The sequence below is a fragment of the Siphateles boraxobius genome, unplaced genomic scaffold (genome assembly GCF_051911475.1).
Source record: "Siphateles boraxobius isolate OS27281-9 unplaced genomic scaffold, OSU_SipBor_1 26, whole genome shotgun sequence".
Classification (NCBI taxonomy): domain Eukaryota; kingdom Metazoa; phylum Chordata; class Actinopteri; order Cypriniformes; family Leuciscidae; genus Siphateles; species Siphateles boraxobius.
In genome coordinates this window covers 13056571-13084194 of record NW_027508876.1, presented here as the reverse complement: position 1 = coordinate 13084194, position 27624 = coordinate 13056571, and the positions used below count along the sequence as shown (strand labels likewise).

General features: G+C 35.7%; 1 protein-coding gene across 1 annotated transcript; it reads right to left on the bottom strand.

The window, feature by feature from the left end:
* Window positions 1-246: 246 nt before the first annotated feature.
* On the bottom strand, window positions 247-27624 carry vps41 (VPS41 subunit of HOPS complex). Its single transcript, XM_077244331.1, has 29 exons — window positions 27414-27624; window positions 26777-26815; window positions 22858-22965; window positions 19331-19408; window positions 19129-19203; window positions 16449-16511; window positions 15923-15988; window positions 12273-12392; window positions 12038-12184; window positions 11883-11949; window positions 10866-10963; window positions 9147-9276; window positions 8913-9028; window positions 8760-8816; window positions 8577-8638; window positions 8393-8474; window positions 6486-6578; window positions 6201-6328; window positions 5979-6123; window positions 5650-5691; window positions 5511-5561; window positions 5259-5396; window positions 4037-4091; window positions 3717-3857; window positions 3486-3622; window positions 3292-3391; window positions 3144-3188; window positions 1005-1084; window positions 247-503 (listed from the first exon to the last, which is right to left on the bottom strand). The coding sequence occupies exons 1-29, from the start codon at window positions 27432-27434 to the stop codon at window positions 423-425; spliced, it is 2565 nt and encodes an 854-aa protein (XP_077100446.1). The 5' UTR covers window positions 27435-27624; the 3' UTR covers window positions 247-422.

The window sequence follows — 27624 nt, the reverse complement described above, 5'->3', positions numbered from 1 at the left end:
TGTTCTTCTGACTGGACAAAAACTGCTTGGCTGTTAAGTTATATGAACAACTGTGTGAAAAAATGTCTCTGAATTTAAAGTACATGACCTCAGTAAAAATGACTAGAGCTAATAAACATTTTGAATCGTATTAAAAGAAAGTAACAATTAGTAATCAGTTTTCTTAGTGGATCTTGAGATTTGATTAAAAAGTATATGAGGCACCATATCTTTTCATTGGAAAATTGTTGCAACCGACTTCTGAGGTGAATTATGGGAGTGCTTTATTGGCATTGTTTTTGTCAAACAATCTAACATGAAGATCACAAGCTTGGATGAATAAATACTGTTACTAAAGGGAAGCTCATTTAATGATTGCATTTATAACAGTTTCTAATGAGTGTGTGGTAAATGTTTAACTGTAATTCTAGTAGTAGGAATGATTATTTCTTCATTTCCAGTATGCCACTGCCCGGGCCTCTCCGCTTTGCACTGCAGATGTTACAATACTGTGTTCCTAGAACCTGTCAGAGAGGAAGCAAAATGGACTTCAATGGTGCAAAAAGTAAAGATCTCTCAACTTTTAAGGCTTCAAAGGTGATGTGTGTCATTCCTGCATCTGTAGCATCATTAAATGAGATTATCACTTGTCAGGATGTTCAAACATACAGAGTAATATTGTATAGTGCCACATATTAAAGGAATAGTTCACCCAAAATATTTGTCATTCCAAACCTGTATTAGTTTGTTTCTTCTGTTGAACACAAAAGATATTTTGAAGAATGTTGGTGATCCAACAGTTGACGGTAGCCATTGACTTCTGTAGTTTTTTTTCCCCCTACCTATGAAGTCAATGGCTACCATCAACTGTCTGGTTATCAACATTCTTTAAAATATGTTCTGCGTTCAACAGAAGAAAAACTCATAGGTTTGGAACAACATGAGGGGGTGAGTAAATAACGAAATTTTCATTTTTGGGTGTACTATCCCTTTAAGGTGGATTATAAAAATGACAGAAGACTTACGGTTCCTGGGGACGGCAGACACTCCTTGTGGAACATGTGTCTGCAGTGAAAAACCACCACACCAAATGCTTGAGCCGTGTCTGAAACACAGTGTGTCAGTCAAGCAATGAGGAGAGAAAAAAATTCCTATGCAGTGAAACATAACTACATTTTCAGCATCATTATCACATGATTTGTGAGGTGGAAAGATGCCCAAATTTTGGGAATGAAAGTGATGATTGGGCGAAGTATATTGCACTTTTATATATTGTGCACATCGTCAGCCTAAAAATATTTTCAACTTTCTTGAAAATTATAAAATAATTACACACATTAAATGAAACATACATATAAACACACACACATACACACACATATATACACACACACACATATATATAATATATATATATATATATACATATATATATATATATAAACTGGTCTACAGTGTTTTAGAAGTCAACTGCTTTAGAGATTAAATGTGCTACTTATATAATTTGAATTCAAATATGACAATTAAAAACTGATTGGCTATGGCTACTGTTTCCAAGATATTAAAGTTTTTACATTTTACGTCTATGTGTATTGTGTAGATAGAACATGTCACTTGTCCTGTTTATGTAACACTTTAAAAATCAGCAAAAGGGTTATATACATCAAATGTATTATGAAACAAAAGGCAAAACACTATTATGTACATAGTTTAGTCTACATCTCGGCTTGTCTCTTGTATTCATTGAATGGAGCATGACTATCAGCAATAGTCTGCGGGCATTGATGGCCTCTATTCGAAGTTATCTGCACTGTCCACACAAGTACGAGGCATCTCCGCTCACTTTGGCTAAACAGAAATGTGTAAAATCAAACAATGACAAATAAGAGAAGCATGACTGTATGACGGGGTGCTAAACTCCACAGCCCTGCAGAGTTTAGGCAACGCCACTTGAAGGCAAGCCTGCAACCTTAGCTAAAAAAGTGTAATGCATGCTAACGCTGCGGTAAGCAGGGAACGAGACAAGATGCTGGATGTCAATGGAGGAGAGGCTTCACTACGCTAATCTTCAACATGTTTATTCTTAAACATCGTTTTGGATTTATCTATTTTTAGTTTACTTAAAAAAATAAAATTTAAAAAAAAAAGCTGTTTTATAAGAGAAGTAACGGACAAATGCACGACAGATATGATTCAGTTTATGGCACTTCTCATTCATTTCTATGGTATCCGCAAACAGCGATTGACTGTCGCACAACTCTGAACGAAATTCAATGATGTCAAGGCTCTAATGTGATTGGTTATCAAGGTACACATGATCCAAGTTAGATGTTACGCTTATTCCAATGGTAGAGCCACGGACCCTCGTATCTCCCATTAAAAAGACCATCTCTGGTTTAGCTTGAACTGTAATTAAACACACCTGATCCAGCTCATCAAGTCCTTCAGGCTTATCTGAAAACTACATGCATGTGTGTTAGAACTGAACTTTGCAGGGCGGTGGCCTTCCAGGAACTGAGTTTTGACCCCCAGCTGTATGATTTCTAGAGCTGATATAGGGCCATTTGTATAGAGTTATGTAAGCTTTGTTAAGACTGGATCATCCATGACTTCTAGGAATAACATGATGCAATTCATATCACGTATGACGCGATACCAGCTTCAGATTGCATCATTCATTGTTTTGCCTAAAAAGCTAGTATTGTCCAAACCTAGTCATAGATTTATATTTATTCAAAGATGTATTTTAGTAATTTCTGGTTTAAATTGAGATCCCTTGTCTTTATTACTCACGTATCCTCCGTCATTCCCAAGTCAAGGGTCGTATATACTGACCAATTGCATATCTTGAAAACTAGAGCCAATCAACAATTTTAAGCATAATATTCGTTCTCAGCGACCCATAATTTTGGCTGTAGACCAGTGTATGTATGTATAGGGCTTGGCAATAACGATGTCAAAATTGCAGCCAGTGAAAATGCTGAGTGGTTAGTAACTTTGGAAAACCACAAGACACAGTGGCCGGTGAGCAAAAAAGTTAATGTCAAGCCCTGTATATATGTATATGTGAGTAAATAAAAGAAATAAATATAAAAGTCTAATACATGTCATTTTTTAACTGCATTTATGTATACAAACAGACATAAAAAGTAATCAAGGCGTACCTGGTGGTAGAATAGGAGTGTGGCAGGATTCACAGATATTTTCCTCTATGAGAAATGAAAGAAAGAGATTTTTTTGTAGCAATCTAGCGAAAATTTCTTATTTGAGTGAGTTTGTCCTAGTTGACTGGAAGACAAAACGTTTGATTACCATCCACCCGCACTCCTCTCTTCTGTGTCCTGTGCATCCTCTGTAGAAGAGACAGCGAATCGGCCACCAGGATCTTCTTACAGCCCTCTCTCAGCAAGATCTACAGGACAAATCCCATGAACACAAAACGATTAAGCAAATGCATCCAGTTATATTTGCACTCCAGCCTGAACGACATGTTGGTTTCAGCACACCTGTAGATTGTAGTCCTGTAAGATTTTGACCAGAGAGTCTCTGAGGTTAGGAATCTCCATCCCTTCTTTAATGCGGTGAATGAGCAGGATGGGGTCCACATGGGTTCCGATGTTATTCAAGAGGCCTGTGATAAACGCTAGAGTGAAGAGGACATAAGACACAAATCATTACTGTAGTCTCAAACATGCATCAGGAAGCAGAGAGAGCTAGTCTAGATTGGGTTCTCGTACGTGGTTTGTCTATAGAGTAAGAGATGAGATCCTCCCAGAGTTCTCGGTCATCCTGCTCTTTGGCAAACTCGATGGCCTTGTCCACATCCGCCAGCTCCTCCATGATCATCTGTAGGGCACGTCTGCAGTTTCCCATTCGACCTGAGAGGAGAAACCATCAAATGTCAGAAGCACTACAGCCAGTTGAAAATGTTTTATTCAAACTTACTGAAATTTTACACTTAGTGACTTCTCTCTGGATCACAATTGCAGTGTAAAAAACTATAACATGCGTTCAATTTCTGTGAGAGAAATGCACAGATCAGTGATTCAGAACTGACTGAGCAGGAAGACCGTCTCTTCTACAAAGTGCCTCTGCTGACAGATTTCCAAAGCCTGAAACAGACGACAGAGCAACTGTTTAAAGAATGTGTAAGGATATTGTTGGACTTCACCTGAACATTCAACAGAAAAGCATTTATTATAAATATAACGTTTTTGTAATATTTATTAATTTCATAAATGTCTTTACTGTCTTTTTTTTAAATCAATTGAATATGCCTTTGCTAAATAAAATAATTTATTTTCCTTTTCTTTCTTTTTTAAATCTATCTTACCCCAAACTTTTGAATGGCATTGTATAATGATTTCCACAAAAAACTAAAAAACTAAAACTGTTTTCAACATTGATAATAAGAAATGATCTTAGAATGATTTCTGAAAGATCATGTGACATTGAAGACTGGAGTAATAACTGCTGAAATTCAGCTTTGCATCACAGGAATAAATTACCTTTTAAAATATATTACAACAGAAACCAGTTAATAGAAATTGTAATAATATTTCAGAGTATTACTGTTTTTAATGTATTTTTGATTTTTTAAAATAAATCTAGGCTTGGTGAGATGAAGAGACTACTTTTAAAAACATTTAAAAAAAACCTTAATGTTTCCAAACTTTTGACCGGCAGACTTACATACTTACATGCATACATACATACATACTATGTATTTTAAATAAAATGTTATTAATTTCTTAAATTTCTTAAACAAAACTTTGTTAAAGTCAGTGTCTTTTAACTAAAACATGATATGTTAATTTAACCTAAAATATGTTATTTTAACCTTTTATTTGATGGTTGAACAATTTATTTCCACATTTAATTCAAGTAGTAAATTTTTTTAATGAATGTTGTATAAATGTTTTTCAAAAACATACACTACAGTAACTACAGTAGGGGGCGGTAAGATTTGTATTGTTAATGTTAAAAATACAGTAAAAAACAATAATATTTTGAAATATGTACTTTATTCCTGTGATGAAAGCTGAATTTTCAGCATCATTACTCCAGTCTTCCAGTCTACATGTTTCCATCCAAAGCTGGAAATGTAACTTAGCTCAAAATGGGAATATCGCATAAAACATTTGCAAATAAAACACTGGTTTCCATCCAGTGAGTCGAAGAGAACCAAATTGTCACTTCCTGATAAACTGGCACTTAATATCACTTAGAAAAGTAGGAGAAGCAACTGTATATAATAATTTTCGTATATAATAAATGACCTTCTCCAGCGGGCAGTGCATGCTTTCTCTGAGGAAGGGCAGCAGGTTGGGTCGGTCAAACTCAGCATACAAACTGATCTGCCTCTCATGGTACTTCTGTCCCTTATGGTGGTCTCGCTTAAACAGCTTGTGCAAATACTGGAAGAGAACCAGGCGTAAAGCAAGTTAATCATCCAAAGTCGACTACTGCGAATATTGTATTGTATTCTTCATTCACATCTGCATGATTAAAACAGATCATATTAAGCGTACCACATGTAACAGCTCAGGTCTGTCTTTTAATTCATCCACCACTTTGTCGATCTGAGGGAGAGAAACACACATATGTTCGTGTGTACAGAGAGTTTGAGAGGGTTTAATCAGAAGAGAGAAGCCACTGCACTGAACTCACCGATATTTTATCTTCATTATCCAGCAGCATGTCAACAGCTTTCTGAAAAAAAAAAGTGAAAAAAAAGAAAGAAATAGAGAGAACAAAGAGGCGGATGTATCCTTCAGACACATCACTGTGACTATAAATCACATTCTTCCAAAGTCATCTAGAATATATATATATATATATATATATATATATATATATATATATATATATATATATCAGCAAAACAATCCATAACTTCCTGAACTTATGCACTTGACATTTCATTTCAAGTTTCTTAAATTAAATTCTAAAATAAAGGTCCTCAATAATGTCAAAAGCAAAAAAAAAATTGTGTTTGCCTCTTTGTCAAAATCCATGAGCAGAACAATCTTGTCCTTGATGGAGGAGAAGAGGTTGTGCTTGTGAATGAGCTGGTAAACATCTTTATGTCTCAGTTTCAGGTAGATCTCCAGAGCACGGTCGTAACGCTGATCATACGTGTACCTGCACACACACATATAAGACCAGTCTGAGCTGCTTCAAAATTTTTACAAGATGATAAATTGTCAGCATTCACTCACAGCTCAGCCAGTGTGGTGAGGAGAATGCTGTTGGTTTGGTCCTTCTTCAGGTGTTCATTCACTGCCTGAACTATAGCCATGTTGTTATACAGCTCTCCTGGCCACTCACGAATCAGTGTGGCAAAACCCTGTGTGAGAAACAACAAAAGTAAAGGAATTTCCTTGCTTCCGTAAAAGATGTTGCTGTGATGCATTCACATTTTGAAACCGTAATCTTATGATCCATCTAATAGGTTACAATGTCATGTTTATGCAACTGAAATAAATGTAATGTCAAACATATACCTCATAATCAGTCTTGAGGAACTCATGAAGGATCATCTCATAAATCGCTGGTCGAAGACGCAGGTCTCCTCTTGGTAAGTACTGACTGATGGCCTGAGAGAAAGAAGAATGGAGTAAGTAGGTAGTTGATGTGTAAATACTGAAAAGAAGCATTTTAGGTTAAGATTATTATTATTTTAATAATTTTATATCTTAAAATGTTATTAATTTCTCAGACATTTGTCAAAATAAGTATAATATGTAACTGTTAAATGGTAATTAATAATAATAATACCACACATATTATTATTATTATAACAACAAAAAAGTCATAATAAAGACCACACTGCAAGTCTTTAAAAAAGTAAAAATGTCTACTTTTTTATATTAACAGTTAATTTCTCAGAACTGTCAAAGTCAGAGTGGTAAATAATAATAATAATAATATAATCAACCTGATTTTTTGTATTATTTATTAAAATTTCTATTATTCATAATAATTGCAATAATTATTATAATTATTATATTATAACAACATAGTCATAATAAATAACACACTCACTAAAAGTCTTTAAAAAGTAAAATAAAATAAAAAAATGGCATAATATTACATAATAGCCTAAAAATAAGTTCTGTTTTAATATATTATTCAAAAATTGTTTTATATAAATTGTTCATTTCTCAGACCTTTGTCAGTCTACTAGAACATTGGTTCCCAACAGGGGGGTCGCGGCCCACAAGGGGGCCTCAGCGAGCTCTGTGGGGGGTCGCGTCATATTTTGAAAAGTTTGGAGCAATGAGCATTAAATAAAGTCCTTAACTTTTTCCTGTTCAAAATTTATATAATGAGCGAGTTCATCATGAATCCATCAATCCGTGTTTTTGTCTTATCCTGAACCACTATGGTACACGGTACACCTATAATAAGTGTTTACATTGGGACTATTTTACACTCGTTCGGATCGCTGCCGCTGCGGAGTAGCCCAGAACCGGCGTGACTCGTCATAGACGTACACAGAGAGAAGTAGTTCCGGCTACAATGTTCTTCCGAAAGACGCATTATTCTGTTAATAAACGCAAGTTTACTATCGCATGCTAAAGCGCCAAAAACGTAAAAAATAAACCCTCACCTTGATAAAGCCTCACATTGATAAAGCCTCACAAATAACGTGCAAGTATTGAGGCCCCAGACAGCAGTCATTTAGTAATAGCCTGTATTCTTTCTTTTTTTACCTACACACCAGTGGGAATATTTTTGGTTTTGCATTTCAAATAGGGCCAATATATAGGCTTCTCCTAGGCTTACGTTTTTAAATTACAAAGGGCCTACTGATGTTTTTGTATTTTCAATATTATAGGCTATTATTTGTGCATAAACATATCTGGTTATAGTAAACATACCGTTTGTTTGAAAACAACATATTTTGTCATCCTTGCTGCAAGCTTACAAGAGCGATAATATCATTAAATGTGAAGGGGGGCCCTAAAATATTTTATTGGGAAAAAGGGGGTCTCAGACAAAAAAAGGTTGGGAACCACTGTACTAGAACTACCTCTAATAATAATATCAACCTGATTTTTGTATTATTGTTAATTATTTATATTATTAATAATTGCAATAATAATCATTATTATGACTTTTATTTTAATAATAAAAATAATTATTATTATAACAACATAAAGTCTTATTGTGTAGCATATTATGTTATCTGTTTTAATATATTATGCATATACTATTCATATTAATAGTTAATTTCTCTTGGCATTAACTTTGTTAAAATCATTGTGGTACATAACTAATAATCACAATAATAATTATTATTAATACTGTATTTATTATTTTAATTTTATTAATTATTATCCTGACTGATATTATATTACTATTTACTATAGAAGGTCAGCAAGGGTGGCAAATAATTTGAACTCACTTTCAGCTGTCCAATGGTTTTGAACCTGTACACTTCATTCTCCCAGAGATCCATGTTCTTTCCTAGCACTTTTTGGCACTTTCTGTCAACAAGGAATATATAGAGAGAAAGGGGCATACATCAAAGCTTCCTCTTATTTTAAATGGGTAACAGGTTATTAAATCAGAGTCTTGATGTCCTGTACCTGGCAGCCGTGTCATAATCTCCTCTCTCCACCAGATGATTGATGTACGCCATTCCAATTTTCTATTCTCAAAGCACAGACAGGAAGCACACATATTGTGATTTCAGGTTATCATCTGATAGTGTAATACTCAAAAAAAGCCACACCATCAAATCCACATTTTAAGGGTTTATTTGTTTTCACCTGTACGTCATGACGTTTAATGTTTTTGAAGCTGATCTCTGCAGCCATCAGTGCTTCCTGTCACAAAGATCCAAATTAAAGAAATCATTTAAGTACATCTCAGATTTTTAAACGTTATCATATAAATGCTTCCTTAGACTCCTGAACTCGTACCTCATATTTCTTCTTCTCCAGAAGCCAGTCGATGTGGTCATCCTGGTCTCTTTCTTTAGCCACTACAATGTCTTTAGGACTGATTATATAGAATAGAGACTCTCCCTCTGAGTGTTCTGGAAACGATTATATCAAAATGGGAATTGAACTGATTAAACTGTGGATTGAAGGCGATTTGTATGCCTCTGCATCATTATGGTATTCCAGTTAGTTTATTCATTGTCTTCATCATACCGAGCCTGTAGTCTCTGCACTGGTTCTCCTGGAAGTTGCGTACAGTGAGAGCATCAGATGAGATCTCCTCACAGCCCTCGGGTAACGGCTGGATGATGTCTAAACGAGGCCGTGTTCTGAACTCTTCCTCCTGTCACAAACACAATAACATGTATTAATATATTAATTTGTGATAACTGGGATTTTTGAAAAAAAATATATTCATAGTCATTTCCACCCAATGATTTCAAGCTTAACATAACCTAATAGAATTTTATATTTTTTTATTTGTTATTAATGCATATTTTTATTTCAATTCATATTTATTATAAAACATTTCATGACTTAAAATTTTAATAACTTTCACTCTTTTTCATATATTATCATATATCCAGGTTTTCCAAGACCGTGAGAATCCTGGTTCCTTAATAAACTGGCAAGTGTTGTTGAGGGAATGAATTAAAATAAAAATGTTGTAAGCCTACATCTTGAATTTTAGCTTGAATTAAAACTTGTTTTGTCTTATTTGAAATCATTTTAAGTCATTTTGCTCAATGCAGAGCCAAATGATGTCCATCTCTACCTCTGTGTACCTAATAAGTGGAGCTTTACATAGTTATATTGACAGGCTACTCTCGGAGGAGCCAATAGAGTGGTGCAGCTATGACATCACTTTGTAGGCCAAAACGCGGAAGCAAGTTAGCATTCCAGTTCCATCGTCCCGAAGTCAAAGGGTTTTTTGAATGGGGTTTGGGTTAAATGGCTGAAATAAGGTCTGTGGTGAACACAAGCTCAAGACACTTTCACGTTTTATTATGTGACATAAAATACATCAGTATTACCCCACTCGTGATATTTTGAAGCTGTAATGTGTCTTGAAAAAGGCGGTTGCTAACAAGTGACTAAATGGGACTACAGAGGCTGTCAGGATTAAACGTCATCATGCTGAAAAGGTAAACTCAGTCCGCTTTTACAGCATCGTTGCTTATAATTGTGCTCTTATAAACTATTCTAACTCAAAACATTCAGGGAAAATGTTTTTAGATTTAAAAAAAAGAAAGTTGTCGGAAGCTTAGTGATGGTGACTTGAATTTTGATGGTGACGTTGAGCGTTGAAAGCTACCTTTAGCTTTCTGGTGAATGCATTCAGGCTTCAAAATTCATAAAAGTTGTGTTCATATGTGATAATTATCTTGATGGACAAATCGTGCAAGTATCATACACTTTTATTAAACACAGCTTGTTTTTTGCGATAATCCAAAAGCCTATGGGAAGATTCTATTGGGTTTTTCTCCAGGGAACCAGTGTGATGCTAACTGACAGTTGGCCTACAAAGTGACATCATACCACTCTATACTGTAGGTAGAGCATGACATCAAGCTCCCCCTTGCTGGACGCCCAACCACACCCTAACCCTACTCATAACCCTATCGCTAAACATAACTCCACCCATTTAGTGGAGTTATGATCTCCACCCTTGATTATGTTTAGACATAATGTTGTGGTTAGGGTTAGTGTGTGGCTCGACTTTTAAGCTCCACCCATTAGGTCCACCGATTGGTTCTTCAGTTAGCAGTCTCTCCATCTTCTGGCCCCCTTGGACATTTAATGAAGCCCCCTAATGGGACCCAGCCCCAAACTTGAGAATCACTGATCTAAAGAATATTTTGGAACAGTTTGGATACTACATCTAAAAAGCAGACTTTTTCAGGTAGCACTGGTGAGAGTGGGTAAAATTACCATGTCCTCAGTGTTTTCTTTGACATAGTACAGAGTGACCAGCTGATCTGCTAAAGGCGCCAGTCCACTAATGAAGAACTCAGTCTCAAATGCTGACACTGAAAGAAATCAGAGAAACAAAAAAAACCCCATAAAGTTATGCTATTGTACAATTTGAGAGTGAGTTAATTGATGACGGAATTTTAAGTTTTGGATAAACTGTCCCTTTAAACTTTAAAGGGATCATATAATGCCATTTTAATAGTTCACTATTTTGTTTATTAGCTGAAATAGGTTAAATGCTTTAATGTTTAAAAAATATATATTTTTCTACATACTGTACATTATTGCAGCTCCTCTATTCCCAGTCTGTCTGAAACGCACTGATTTCTACAAAGCCCCTTCTCCCAAAAAGCTCAGTGTTCTGATTGGTCAAACACTTCAAGCATGTCAGAAATGTAACACCTCATACCATAATCACGAGTTTCAATTATCGAAGCTTTAAAGGAATAGTTCACTTAAAAATTTAAATTCTGTCATCATTTAACCGGACAGTCCATTGGTTTCTATAGTAGGAAAAAAAAATACTATGGAAGTCAGTGGGGTCCATCAACAGTTTGGTTACCGACATTCTTCAAAATATCTTCTTTTGTGTTCAGCAGAAGAAAGAAATTCATACAGGTTTGAAACAACCTGAGGGTGAGTAAATGATGACAGTGATGATATTCATTATTCCTTTAAGCAATTGTAAACACACAGGTAATCAGTAAAATGCACTAACTTTTGGGTTGTATTGCTCCGGAACAGCTTTAAAAAATAAATCTTAACCTCTAATAAAAAATAAATCTAACCTTAATTTCATTCGTTATTCTTTGTGGGAGACTATGAGCTTTGCACTTTTGCAGATCGTATAGATGCAAAATCAGATACATTACACACTAAAGGAAAAGGAAAACATTAAAAAGCATCATATGACCCCTTTGAACTTAATGATGATGTTACATGTTCTCATTATGTGTATGCCTGTTGCTTCAGTACCAATCTCAACATAGCGACAGGGTAGATCTCTCATCTCTGTTGGGTCACGCTCTTTAACAGCACATATCTGAGAAAAACCAAAAAAATTAACCAAACAACATTATCAAATTTACTATTATTAAAATACTTGCTCTGTAGTTGCTCTGAACACACACCTTAACAGAAGAGCCCCAGCCGATGATCAGTGTGGTGTTGTCTTTCCAGCAAAGACTGCAGGGATACATATCCGGCCTTAGACTGGTGTTGTCCCGCAACACATTAGTGATGCGCTGCTTACTGCCGATGTCATAGATTTTCACACCCTGACACACATCAAGAACATTTTAGATAAAATCATGACTAGTAAGGCATCTTAATTAATATTTATAATGTGTCTAAATCTGATCATACCACATTGTTTGCCCAGGCAATGAGGTTGCCTCTCCATTTCACATTGGTTATGTTTCCCTCTCCTTCATGCAGAACAGAGGTCTTCCAACGGTTCAGCCAGTTCCTCTCATAAAGCAAAAGCTGTGGGACATATTTTATTAACATTAGTGAGCATTTGCTCACTGAGATTCACCAACAATAAACAAAATTTGCTGTATTGCTTGCGCTAAACACCAGAGGGCAATAGAACATATAGCACAAATATGTAGTAAACAAGTCAAAGTCAAAGTCAATGTGACTGCAAGCGCATTTAATTCTGATCAGAAAGCATTTTTATTGTTTATCCTACACTCTCGGGGAAATAAATGCAGATTAGCTCTCACTGCGGCTGTACCCTTTTAAAAGCCAGTAATATTTACACTACTGTTTAAACTTTGGGGTCAGTAAGACTTTTTAATGTTTTTGAAAGCAGTCTCTTATGCTCACCAAGGCTCTAAAAGTATTTGAGCAAAAAAGTAAAACAGTAAAATTGTAAATATTATTACAGAACCCTTTTCTATTTTAATATATGTTAATTGTAATTTATTCCTGTGATGCAAAGCTGAAATTTCAGCAGCCATTACTCCAGTCTTCAGTCACATGATCATTCAGAAATCATGCTGATTTGAGGAAACATTTCTTATCACCGGTATATTCAATATAATTCAATATATTCAAAATCATTGGGCTGCTTAATATTCTTGTGGAAAATGTCATTTTGTGGTAGTGTACATTTAAGGTACTAATATGCACCATCATTCTAGGGTAAATAAGGTAAAATAAATTGGAAAGAATATCGCCTCAGTGGCAGTTGTGGTACAATATTTTTCCAGTGTAGCACAATTTATTTGCTTTATTATATATTATTATTATATTTTTCTAAAGTATTGGATTGGATCAGTGTATTAGGCAGATTCATTGGCCTTATCATGCTGTTAAGGTCATATCAGGCAGTAGATTCAATAAAACCATAATACAAGATCCATTTCAAAATCAAAATCCATTTTACGAAAAGACAACATTCGGTTCAACCTTTAGATAATGGGATATACATAAAGTCACTTAAGTAAGCAGTATGACACAATCAAACCTCAGAAACAATAAAAGCAAAAAAAGATACTGTGTATTGACATCTCACTAACTGACTAGAGAAGAGACTCAAACAATTTAATTTCTATTAAAAGGTGTTTAACGTTTTGGTTTACTTTGATAAGTCTGCGATTGCCTGACATTATTGGTGCAAAAATGAAATTGTGTGATAATAATCACATGCAGAAAGCGACAATGCACTTGGTGGATAACCTTGAATAGTAAAGTGTCAAAAACGCCACGCACAATCACACGCAGCAAACCTGACCTGACTGCGGCGAAAGTGACTGAAAAGGAAAGACGGTTCAATGTCGCTTCAGTTCTACACTTTTGTCCATGTTAACAGATCACAGCGCAGCAATAGGAGATGACACTCCAAGAGCCGAGCAGACGGAATTGAATTGCCTTTGACAAGATGCGTCTTCAGTGGAAGCCGTATTGATTTTCATGGCAGGGCTGCATTATGGAGACCTTAAGCCAGGGAGAGAGAAGGAAACAAGCAGAAGTGGGAGGAAAATGCAGAGGACTTGGCCACCGTGGCGCACAATGGACGCCGTTAATTGCTTCTGATAAGCACAATGCAGTGACGGTGTGGAGCCATTTTATGAGAATCTATCGTGGCACGGTGGATAAAAATCTATGATTTACAGAAATTGAGAAGACTATTTGAGTGGTCCAAGATGTGTACGTTTCAATAAAATCTCTAACAGTCCACTTTACAAAGAACCAGTGGAATTTATTCAAATTCTCTTTTTCAACAGTTGAAGGTTTTTTTTCCAGCCACAAGACGTCTGATCACTGCATGCAAACAGATCAACTTCTTCTAAGAGCTTTTACGACAGACCCAAACCCTGTTTTCATTTCTGTAGATGTATGGGCGTCTGAAATGTATCAGACTATGGCATCTTGGGTTGGTAGCATTGTGTCCTTTGAAAAATGAGCGTATTTGTTTAGTCCATAAGCCAAAGAGTGTTCTACATGTTGCGAACACTATGGCACTCTATGTAATGACAGTTATTTATTGCGCAAGAAGAGACAACATCTCTCTAGTGAACAACACTTTGGAGAAAATGGACCACTCTTTCTTTCTCTTTCTCTCGCTCTCTCTCCCTGATGTTGACCTCGATGTAAGGCCAAGATGGTAAGAGCGTTTCATGCCGAACATTTTCAGTTTGAGTAACCACTATACACGGCACTCAACGTGACAAAAAATTATTTCATTCTAATAATTTAGCTTAACCCTTGTGTTGAAACCTCAAGAGCATCAAATGATGGAGACCACAAAATATGTGTTCAGACTTCAGGCATGAATGTGGCTTTTGTTTTTATTTTTTTATCAAGGCATTCAAACTTTCTTTCAAAATTCAGAACAGTGGTTAAATAATGTGTCGTTTTCAGTAAACGATTTTTATATTTTTGCAATAAGCCTGCACCAAATCTTAAATATTTACAATACCACTCAAAAATTTGGAGTTGGTAATTTTTTTAAAAATGTTTTTGATAGAAGTCTCTAAAGCTCACCAAGGCTGCGTTTATTTGAACAACAATACAGTAGAAACAGTAATATTGTAAAATATTATTCCAATTTAAAATAACTGTTTTCTATTTTAATATATTTTAAAATGCAATTTATTCCTGTTATGGCAAAACTGAAATTTTAGCATCATTACTACAGTAATGGTGTCACATGACATGAAAGATCATGTGACACTGAAGTCACATGATCCTTCAGAAATCATTCTAATATGCTGATTTGGTGCTCAGGTAACATTTCTTATTAATATCAAATGTGGTGCTTTTTGATGAACAGAAAGTTCAAAATAACAGCATTCATCTGAATTTTTTGGTGTGATTTTAAAGTTTACTTTCACAATTTTTAAACAATTCCCTGTTCAAACCCTCAATGATGTGCATGAATCATAAAGTTTAGTGGAGATGGGGAAAAAGACTGCATTCGAACCTGCATCTCCCATATGAGCACAAAGGATTAAAATTTCTAGAGCATCAGCACTAACCACTAAACATGCGTTTAGTACTGGACTAACCACTAAACAGCTTTCCTGTAGCTCAAACAGTACAGCGTTGGCGTTTGCAACGCCAAGGTCATGGGTTCGTTTCCCAGGGAAAGCAAGAATTGATAAGAATGTGAATGTGTTGCTTGAAATGCAATGTAAGTCGCTTTGGATAAAAGCATCTGCCAAATGCATAAAAGTGTAAAATGTAAAAAAATGTGTGATTGGGACCTGACGTAGACAATACCAACCAAAATTTCCCACGAGCACCAGGGCTCAAGATTCTGGAGCATGTGCATGGTTTGAAAGTTTGAGCAGTTTCTGAGTGATTGGAGTCTTCTAAAAGTTGAGTTCTATAAAGATGTTTTATAAAAACTGAGATTTGCTAAATAAATGTGTTTTTTGTTGTTGTTGTAAAAAGTAGAGAGGGAGGAGCTACTTGTGTACAGTGAGGGGAATGGAATCCAGGCATAGCGTAGACCAGATTCGAAGCTGTGCCTCCAGCTCAGGTGATTCTGAAACTGGACTCACCTTATTTCCTCCAGTCACAAACTGTTTATTGTTGGACTTGATGAACTGAGGGTGTAGCGCCATAACCTAGAATTGAACAAGGCATTTCAGTTTAGTTTACAGCAATACTTGAGTTAATATCAATGTCCACTCCAGTATTTCTAAAGCCATGTAGTGCCTCAGAGGGGGTTAGACTGCATCCAGTCAGAAAACATGCTCAATAAAGTCCTTTTTAGCCCAGGAATAGTTAAAGGATTGATCCTCACAGTCCAATACACAAACGTATCGATATAAAAAAATGACAGCAAAGGCTCTCTTTATGTGTGCCATAGGTGACATCACTCATGCTCAACAAACAGGCGGCTCATGCATGATATGAAATACCCTGGAGAAATCAATTAAGACGAGTAGCAGGCTGAAATTACATTGTTTTCGAGAATTATCAATGCTTGCTGTGACAGGAAATCGAAATCAAAGGGCTATTTCCCATCAGGCAGCAAAAAATTTGCCGGGGGACCGACGACTCACATTAACAGCAATAAGTTACCTTGATCGGACAGTCAAAGTTTTCGTGGAAGCCCTCCCTGGTGTACAGGCCGAACACTTGCACCTGAAAAAGACGAGAGAGAAATTGAGAAAGAGAGACAGAGATGTCTTTTTAAAGTAAAACCACAATGGTCCAGAGATGAGTTCTGAGCTAACAGTTGACTTGGGCAGAGCATCAAACCATCCAGCGGGCTAGTTAACCATCTGCCAGACTCCCAATTAGTGGAAAGGTCAACTCTTTCTGCCCTCGCACGCTTTTACGCTACAACTTAATCGCTAGCTGTGCTGCAGTCCCCTACGGCTACAAACAAGCCTTAACACAACATTTCACCTGCACCTGTCTGTATGAAACAAGATGGGGGAAAAAAATGATTGTGAGCTCTCAAAAAAAACTATTGAGAAGTAAAGTATCCTCTCACATTTAAGATGATGGTTTGGAAATGAAACTACTGACTTTGAACTGTCCATATGTTTCCTTTTCTGGTCAGGCAACATACTAACATACTAATCTTAAAATCAGAATTTTCAATGTGGAGTTTCTACGTTTTGGAAAAACCCTATTCAAAGACTCTTTCTCTTAAGAAATGTGTCATATTTTGCGTAACAATGGTAGCAAAGCAGTCGGTAAGTGCAGTTTGGATTAACAGTGAACAATGAAGAGAACAATGGCCTCCATATCGGTTTTAATCAATAAAGTTTAATGTACCATTGTACATTCACCATTGTATCTTGTGACGCGCCAATATCACCACCAACCACTTCAACATTCCTGTCATTAAGAAAACTGAATTAATTAGATAAATTAAATCTAAGCTCTAGTTTTACAGTTTGGACAGTCTAGGAGCAAATGATAAACTACATTTTAAAACTAACACACCATCTTTATCACAAGTTTGGTTATGAAACGTCGGTTGAATCCTATTTTACCTCGGAAACTACTGAATTTGAATTGTTCATATGTATCCCTTTAAGGTCAGACAACATAATAAGACTAAGTTAGTCTTAAAGTCATCATTTTCAAAGCGCAGTTTCTATTTCTTGAGAGAAAAAAAAGAATAATGAAAAAAAAAGATGCTTCAAACACTCATCCTCTTAAAAAAAGGTATCATATTTTGTGTACCAATGGTAGCAAAGCAGTCGGTAAGCTAGGCTCAACAGTGCAGAGGAGCGAACAAAGGCCTCCATATCGATTTTAATTGGTGTATGTGCGACAAGATCTCACTTTGCCACAGGAACAGGGATAGACTTGGTCTATCACGCCGCAGATCAGCCTGAGAAAGCCACACAAGGTGCTGATGATTAGCCTCCGTGGACTGATAACAGCCAGCTCATGATCAATGAGCAGATAGATGGAGAGGAGCAATAGAAATCACAGACGGATCGAGGAGGAAAGGTGTTCTTTTTTTAACCACACATTTTAAGATGGACCAAATGCACACACACTGTTTCTGCAGGTGTCAGAGTTGACGGAGCTGGTATTGAGTAGGAAGACAGGCACTGCATCATCATCCCTTACAAACAGAGAATGATATGAAAACTCAAGTTCCTAGATTCTCATGGGGAAATTCACTGAGAATGAATCGTGCAATGCTGTTAGCATTTGCGCATGCTGTCCATTTAGCACCCAATTAACTAAATAAACCTGCAAATCATCTAATGGCATAAACACACAAGAATTATTGCGGAATGCGATTTGCATGATTCAACTGCAATCTTGCCTACTTTGCTGAAAGTGTACAAACTCACTCAAAATGTAATGCTTAATTGAAAAAATTAAGTTTATGTGAACTTGACAATTCCACATTACTTTTTTTTCGATTAAGCATGAAGTTTATTTACTTAATAATTTTAAGTCAATGGGTTTCTTAATTTTTTCACATTAAGTCAACTGATCACTTTTACAGACTTCTGAACAGTCTGTTTAAAATGCCAATAGTTCAGTAGTCTTTTTATGTACTCTTATTTATTTTCCCTTTAATGTATGACTTTATTTCATTTTAATTAATTTATCCAATACTTCCATTTTTATTTCTTACTTGTTTTATAATTATTAGACTTTTTTACTTTATTTTTATGACTAATCATCTTTGTGTAAAGCACTTTAAATTACCATTGTGCATGAAAAATAAATACTTAAATTAAAAATATGAATAAATAAACCTTGCCTTGGTATGTTGACGGTCTGTCTGAATATATGTGTTTTCATTATTATTCTATTCCATCATCAATAACTTTCTGCTGCCATAATATAACATATTCAAAAATATTTCCATCAATTCATTGCCTAATTTCCGTGATTATGATTTCAGACCAATCTGACTTAGCTTCCTGTTTTGACAAGCAACCCAACAAAACCTAACTAGGTGGCTTAGTTCTGACAAGTAATGCGTAATATTATTTACAGAAGCAGAACTTGTTTCTGGATCAAAATTGTTTGTCCTGGAGCAACATTCTTATCAACCAATCATTGCCCTTTGATTTTAGGAGAAGGGTTGAGGAATTAAGCCTGGAAGTACTGATTGATGAAGTACTGATTGATAAGTCACTGCCCTCTCATTTTTTTATGAATTGACTGAGGGTTAGGGTTTGGATTAGATTGGGCTATGATTGATTGGTTGTAAAGGACTAATAAAGGAAGTTAAAGAGCAATCGGAGCTGTAGTGAATGAAGGAAATTCTCACCTTTCCATCCTCAGAGCAGACGCCAACATGATCACCGCTCTCATCCAGACTAATCTGGTTTATTTTCACTGGACTCTATAAGGATAAAAGAGAACAGAGGAGGGAGAAACATGGATCACATCATGTAATCAGACATAACATGGCATCTATAACTTCTAAAAGATCTATAACAATCAATCACACAAGATCATTTCAGACTTACAATTTCAAACTTCTGTGTAACATTTCCTTGGATATCCAGAAGGTAAACCTTCCCAAAGTGTGTCCCAAGAGCCAGGAACTGAAAGCAACAGAGGACACGAACATGCCAGACACACAAGTGAAAACCACGGGACATCCTGCACTTATACAGAGTTAAAAGCTGTGGAGGAGGTATTAAAAATGAGCTTTACCAGGCATGGCTGCGAGGCCTCAGTGTTTGTGCGTGCATGTGAGAGTGTGTGTTTGTGTGTGTGGTTTCGGCTGGACCCTTCGGGGGCAAAAAGTGTGAAATTGCTGGAGGACAGGAAAGCCTATTTATCAGAGCGGCCCAGTGTGAAATAGCGTTTTTTCCCTCGACATATCAAAACGCTTCAACATAATATATGCACCACAGGTCACACATCTCTGCCCTCTACACCAACACACTGCCTGTCAGACTAATGCAATTACATTTCAGAGTTTAACATATGAAAACTTTTCCTATTTTCTCTTGTGAATTGCCAGTATCACCACAAAACTAATTCAGCATTTACAGTTTGGACAGTCTAGGAGCAAATTATAAATGATGTTATAATTATAAATCTCACACACCAATCGTTATTACAAGTTTGTTGAAAGCTACTTACTCCAAATCCTAAATATTGCATGCATTTCCATTTATTCACTGAAGACAATTGCAATCTGATACATTTTCTAACTGAAGCTAGATATACAAACGGTTTAAAAAACTTTAATTTTATCAATCATCATTTAATACGATAGTGTAGAGTGACAGGTGGTTTGAGGGGCGGGGCTTATAAAGAGTTCTAGGTGATGTCAGCAGAAAAGGAAAGTCATTTTAAGAGTCAGATCAAGTTAGAGAATTATGCCTTCATTAAAGATTACAAACAAACACTTTTTTTTGTGAACAACACATTAATGAATCATTTGAAATGAGAACAGGAACGTGTATTAAGAAATAAGATACATTTTTGTTTCATGCTGACTTTAAAGAGTCACTCTTTAGTACAGAAGTATCAAACAAACAAACACCCTGTGTTTTCTCACATATTCAAGCAGCAGAACATCATTTTTAATAATACATGCTGACGGCATTCGGCAGATTAAAGTTCGCGTGAACCAGTAGTTGCAACCGACTTCAATATTGTGGCGTGTTTTCTGATTGAAACAGAAAATTGAATGAGGAAGAATAGAGGGAGTGGCTTGTTTTTTTTTTTTTTGGGAGTTGGAGTTGGAGGAGATGTTCAAACTGACATCATCAGAGACGGAAGGCCATTCCAGAGGGGATGTACATTTTCAGATTTTGATTAAAGACTACAAAGACAAATGGATGAATTGTTTATTGTGTTGTAACAAATTAAATCGGGTCAATTTTTACTTCACGCTGACTTTAATATTTTTTCAGCTGAATATAGATTAGTGGATGAAACAACTGTCAGCTAAAAATTCACTAGGACTAGTGTAAGTAAAAAAATACTAGAATCAATATTAATATTAGATATTTAAATGTATGTGTTTCAAAGTCTTCACTGATTATTAGATGTCACAAGTTAATATTGATTCCTCTAAGTTTGACTAAAAATAAGGCCTGGGGATGTAATTAAAATGAGTTACAGTTTTTTAAGGCCTAACTTTTTGCTAATGTTCCCTTTCATTTACCTTATTACAGCTAAATTTTTCCAACCAAGAGCAGGGAGTTCTTGTAATTGTTAGATTATGTCATTGTGTTATATTTCCTAATTACCAATTTCATGTAGGCTAATTCCCATCTAAAAGCCCCTTGTGTCAATTCAATGTTCCCCCTTTTGTTACAGAAATACTGGTTATTAGAGCAGCATAAATTTGATTTTGGATTTTATTAGCTCCAGAAGAGAATGTATTGTGCATGTGCTCTGAATAGTGTCACTAAGGTTAAACGAATAAAATGAAATCAGGCCACATAAGGTGATGTTCAGTCCAGTACGACCAGCAAATCTAAAATTGGTTTGACATCCATGCAGATTTGGTTCTATTGCTCTGCCAGCTGAAAAGTGGACATAGCTTTACAAAAGCATCCAGCCACGCTATAAAACACACACAGAATGAGTCCATCTCTGAAACTGAGGTTACCCTGTGTCCAAACACATACACACACACACACACACACACACACACACACACACACACACACACACACACACACACACACACACACACACCTGCTTACACATGCACAGACCTTTCCCTGTCGCAGCACACCGAGCCGCCCCATGCTTCACTGCAGTCTATAATGAAATGCTTATATTTACAGGCACAGCCGAGCATGTCCAACAAAACCCCCCGCAATCTCCCCAAATAAAATCAGTCAAAAATAAATAAATAAAAGGGGTGGCCTCACCAGCCTCTTAAAGGGATTTATCAAAATGGAATTGCTGAAATGAAATTCGGAATCCTGGCACTTAAAATATGAGGCAACATTAGGCAGGTGGTGCTCTTGTGTGCCTAGGTGCCAGAATGCACATTGGAGCGCATGCATAAAAGACTACAAGTGAAGAGACGGAAGGAGCGAACGATAGAGATGTGAAAGAAGGTGAAAGAGTGAAAAAAGGGGGGACTCTCATTTGAAATTCAGCTTTTCAACGTCTCCTCTTCTTGCAAGCTTGCCTTTTTTGAGAGATGGAAGAGGAGGAAAAGGAGGAGGAAGTCCCCAGGGAAAAGCGGGAAAAGAGGGGAGGGGGGGGATTTAAAATCAATAGCGGTTAATAAAACATCAGGTGAGGAGACATAACTAGGTATGACTATTCCTCCACAGCGTCCGTGCATGAGTGAACCGGCTGCCATGACGATTAACCAGCCCACGTAGAATGCTCCACCGACAAAAATATCAAACCCAGGAAAAAAACTGAAAGAAGACAGGCAAAAAAAAAGAAAGAGAAATCTAAAAGCAGAGGAAATAAACAGGAAAATTATTGAAAGGGTGGTGACCCGTGAGCGTTTGTGCGCTAGCACTTCTCTGAGAAAATTATGGTGTGGAGTCAAAAATGGCATATTCAGTATTATACAAGAGTGTAGAAATTAAAAAAAAAAAATAATAATTACAACATGCTGTAAAAATTTGATGACCAATAAGTTATGACAATATATATTTTTACATTGCTTTAACTCTTTTTTTAAAATTAAATTGCTTTAATTTTCTACATTTTTTTAAGTCCGTTTAGTTTAAGTTAAAATGACTTCAACATTCAATTTGATTGTCCTTAGAAATTCAAGGCAGCACTTTTTTTTACAGTGATAAATAATAATTAAAAGCTCCCAGATTTCTCTGCATTTAAGAATTTTAAAAGGATATGATTTTTGAATTTTATAATAAAAAAACAATTAATCTACAATTAGATTTTAAACACTGATTTCAAGTTGCAATTAAGTTTAAATTTTAATCAGTTCAATTTATTTCAGATTCTTTATCTGTTCTATCTGAAATACATTAAAACAAACTGTATATGCACATCATGTCGTGCTAAAAAAGCTTTCAAACAGAGTTGTGAGGACCTTGTCATGCACCGTCATGCAGCTGGCTGCATCCTTCTGCAAGATCTCTGTCACGCCATTGGTCAGCCTCTCGTACTTCAGTTTAGGCTCCTCCTCAGTGTCCTCCTCCTGAACAAACACAAACACACCCGTCCTTCATTAGTTTGGAATCTTCCACAGAATATACAATTGATTCACACATTCATACATGTGTTTAAAAAATATTATCCATTTAGCATTTCATTCTCTTATATATATTATGGTGGAAATCATTAATCTTACCAGATATCCAGTAATGATTAAGCATGAATGTTAATGGGACCCTGATTCATAGTACAAGGATGTCTAAACTTTTGTCAACCGAACCCTTTTGACCTAAAATATTTCCTTAAAGGACCGGTTGAGACTTAAGTCACGTCAAGTCACCTTTATTTATATAGTGCTTTATACAATATATAGAACACATTTCTCGATACTTAGGTCAATTACTGTATTCAAAACTCTTCACACAGTTCTCCAAACCAAATTTCATCTGGGCACAGCAGTCCATTTCACATTCCAATTGCATTAAAACTACCAAAACTTCATATTCATATATGTCTCAAATCAACTAATTCCTTCATAAAAATAGCAAAGGTTGTCACTCATCAAACACAATTTGTTACTCATAAAACAACAACCTGAAAAACACTAACAGGTGGTGTTATACAATGTTTTCTTTTGTAATGTTTCTTTACAAAACAAGAATTATAGATCTATATTGTTTATAACTCACTGATGTTACATTGTCCATGTTTACATTACAGTTGAAAATTATTCCAAGTTTGTCCTCTTTTGTATATAGAAATGAAATTGAAAGAAATGTTCATTATCTTGATAGTGTTTCAGTTTTTAGTTTCAGAATATATTTCAGTGGTATTACTGTAGTAATGTTGCTAATTGCTGTCTTATTCATTTTTGTATTATGTTAAGTTTAAAAGTTTTGAAAAGAGTATTCAAACTAAATATTTAAATAAAAATCTTAGTCTTAGCGATTGTACAAAACTGTAATGGTAACATGACAGAGGTAAAATATGTTTTTAGAACATTTTATTATTTTGATTATTATTATTTTAAAACTATTTAGTTATTTTATTTGTGCATTTCGATGATTATTAGCTTCCCACCAACTATTTAAAATTGAGTGCTACATTTCAAACCAGGCCAATAAAATGTGTATTAATGCATTTATTAATTTATGGTGATTACACTGCAAACACTTTTTAATGCGGGACAAACTATGAAACATTTAGCTGAACTTTAGCTTATTTGGCTTTAGTTCTTCTTATTTTTGTTTGATAAATTATTAAATAAAATAATAGTTTTATTCAGCAGGGATGCATTCATTTGATCAAAAGTGACAGTAAAGACTTTTACATTGTTTGTACACACATATATATAATGCCGTTCTTTTGAACTTTCAATTCATTAAGGAAAAAAATATATTTTGTTTCCACAAAAAAATATGATCAGCACAACTGTTTTCAACATTGACAATAATAAGAAATGTTTCAATCAGTGCCAAATCAGTATATTATAATGATTTCTGAAGGATCATGTGAGACTGAAGACAGGAGTAATGGTGCTGAAAATTCAGCTTTGCATCAAATTTAATTTAATTTACTTCAAATTACTAAATTATTTGAAATGATATTCAAATAGTTATTTTTTATAATATGCATTATATTATAATTATATTAATCTTACTGACACCAGACTTTTGAACAGTCGAAATATACACTCATATATTTACACATACAGATTACATATTTATATATTTTTATTTTTGGAAAACTATGAATTTGATCACAGGCAGATTGATAGATTGGGTGGTTTCATTTTATCAAACGTTTTTTTCTCCTCATCACAACCACCTCCACTGTCCATTTCCTGTTGTGTCCAGATGTGAAATTTCTAATGCCTGAGCATTTGTCATGGTCCACAAAGCCATTACAGACAGGGACGGAGAGATAGAGAGAGAGAAGGGAAAAATCCTGACAAACTTTCTACGGTGGGGAGGGGTGGATAATATCTCTCCTGTTTCGTATCCCATAATATCTTCCTCTTGTTAGTGTTTGCCATTTCCACGCCGATGTTGTGGCTGAGTGTTGTGCCTCATTCCCTGCCGCTCCTAATTGGTGCCCTTGGGAGCAGGGGATGAAGGGAAGTCTGTCTTTAATTGCCCCTTTTCTGGAGTGGTGTGACCATTCACACTCTCCTCTTTTGCTCATCCCTCATTCTGTCTCTGTCTTTAGTTACAAACTTTGTTGGAACGCTATATTGAAGAATCGGGACTCAAATCCACAGATTAATGTCAAACCCCACAAGCATCTTTCCTCATTTTGCTGCATGGCATCACATTTGGAAGCTGTGGTATGTTTACTTTAAGCCATGAGAGGTGCGTTCTTCTTTCATGAGGCTGGACGGTCTTTGCGTGGGGTGTCATGAATACTGCAAAGCTTCAGAAATATCATACAGTATGAGTTTGGGAGACTCAGAAGCTGTGGTCCATCTGAGATCACATTTACACAAAGCCTTCAAGATGTCTACGGTCATATCAGGAAGTGTTGAGGAGAGATAGATCAGGAGATAGAGACCGAGCTCTACAATTATGAACCAAACAAACTGTGCTTTACAGTTATTCTAAGAAAAATACAATCATGCTCTCCGAGGTGCATGCAGAAGACAGTTTGTGGACAGGAGATAGGACAGATTGCTCCACGGACTGAGATTTAATTTAAAAAGAAAGGGCAAAGCTGTTGTTTCTTTCTTCCTGTTTTCATTTTGAATTGAGGACCAGAATGTCTACTTGACATTTCATTCACTGTCTCACTTAAAGGTAAACTCTATCCTATTTCAAAAGTCTTTTCTTAAAGCTGCGCTCAAGAAAATGGGCACAATGTAATATGACATTTTACAGTAGCTCTCATACACAGAATATATGTTATAGGCTACAAGTTGTTATTTTATATATAGTGAAAGTGAAAGTGACACGTGATGGCCAAGTATGGTAACCCATACTTGGGGTTTCACCTCTGCATTTAACCCATCCAAGTAAGTGCACACACATTAGGAGCAGAGAAGTGAGTAGTGAACACACACACACACTGCAAACGTGGATACACACACCCGGAGCAGCGGGCAGCCTTGAGTGGCGCCCGGGGAGCGATTGGGGGTTAGGTGCCTTGCTCAAGGACACCTCAGTCATATTCCTGCTGGTACTGGAATCGAACCAGCAACCTTTGGGTCTCCAATCCAACTCTGTTACCATTAGGCCATGACTATATAGGATATAGTATTCCTCTTTAAGCATGTTAAATAACAATTACATGACTACACACTCCCAAAAATACATTGGAGTTGAGACACACTTAAAGGCTAAATTGGCTATTCTTATTTTCTATGGAATATTGCAATATTTACTAGATTTATAAATGATTTATCTATGCACACCACCAACGTTCCAATCAATTCCTGATGGACAAAAGTCCTAGCCTACATGTTTTCTTGTTCAAGAAGCCATTTCACTCGGATGAACGTTACAATAGGGAAGAAAATCTTCCATTTCGCGCTTACTTAAAAAAAACAAAAATAAAACAGTATGTGCACAATAAAAATAAATAAAACCAAGTGGCATTTACAAGGTTTTCACAAACTAACTTTACTTTTTTCTACTTTTAATTTTAACCAAATGAGAGTATCACAGATGTACTGTAGTTTAAATCATAATTTAAATCATTATATCTATAGTTTTATAATTCAAATCCTAAAAATATTTTTGGCAAAAACATTTTTGCAATCATTCTTTAAATGAAATACCATTTGGTTTCATGTGTTGTTATCCAATCCATTTGAAAACTAGATAGATTATTCAGATAAATTGTACAATCCATGATTTTACCTCTGATTCATCTGTTGATACATCACTGAGTTTTCTTCCCTGGAGAGAAAAAAAAAGATGTTTCAGAAAGATGTGTTAATATGAGAAAAAGTAATGCATTGCTGCTGAACATATTATTAAAAAGGCACATTATTTCCTACACTCCTGTTAAAATATTTAGTATTAAAGGGAAATGCTGCACCAAAACATACAGTAAAACAGTAATTATCTTAACGTCGTATTTTTAAAGTATTCTTCATTTTGTCAGCAAACTTGCTGAAATCCCTGCCGAAAAAGCCTCAGCTGTGCACAAGCGTCCAAAAGTGTCCAGTCTAGGAGAGCAACTAAAACCAGGACACGAGTTTAAGCTAGTTTTAAATGATATTTTACACATGGATAGCCTAATAACATTAGCAGTAACTGTTAGTAGGCAGTGATATATTGTCAAGTCAAGTGTCAAACTATCGTGTTAGCCTGACAGCTTCAATAACACGTCTTAAAAATACTTCCTTTAAAATATCCTGTACACAGCACACACAGTGTAAATTGCCAAGAATAGCCCACATGCCTTAAAAATTAAACATACAGAAACAATATACTAATATTCACAGGCTTCTGTCATTTTACAACAGATCAGAATCTTCCTAGAGAAACCTACCTGCTCTTCCACTTCCGCCATGATACAGCCTCCAGATGTGCTATAATAAGGCAGAATTAGTCTTCGTCTATCAATATATGGTCTGTCGACCACCTTAATAATTTTTATTTACACTCAAATCAGTTGTTTGGCACAATATACACCAGCGTAGCTAGTCATGCGATGTTCATTATAATGTACACTGGGTCACATGACAAAAACAGGAAGCGCC

What these genes read in the sequence shown, in the direction of transcription:
- vps41 (XM_077244331.1), bottom strand. Translation starts at nt 27,434, where the DNA reads ATGGCGGAAGTGGAAGAGCAG. An exon ending in CTCACCACACTGGCTGAGCT is followed by an intron (nt 6,124 to 6,200) that starts GTGAGTGAATGC and finishes GTGTGTGTGCAG; the next exon opens with GTACACGTATGATCAGCGTT. An exon ending in CACTCCTATTCTACCACCAG is followed by an intron (nt 1,085 to 3,143) that starts GTACGCCTTGAT and finishes ACTGTGTTTCAG; the next exon opens with ACACGGCTCAAGCATTTGGT.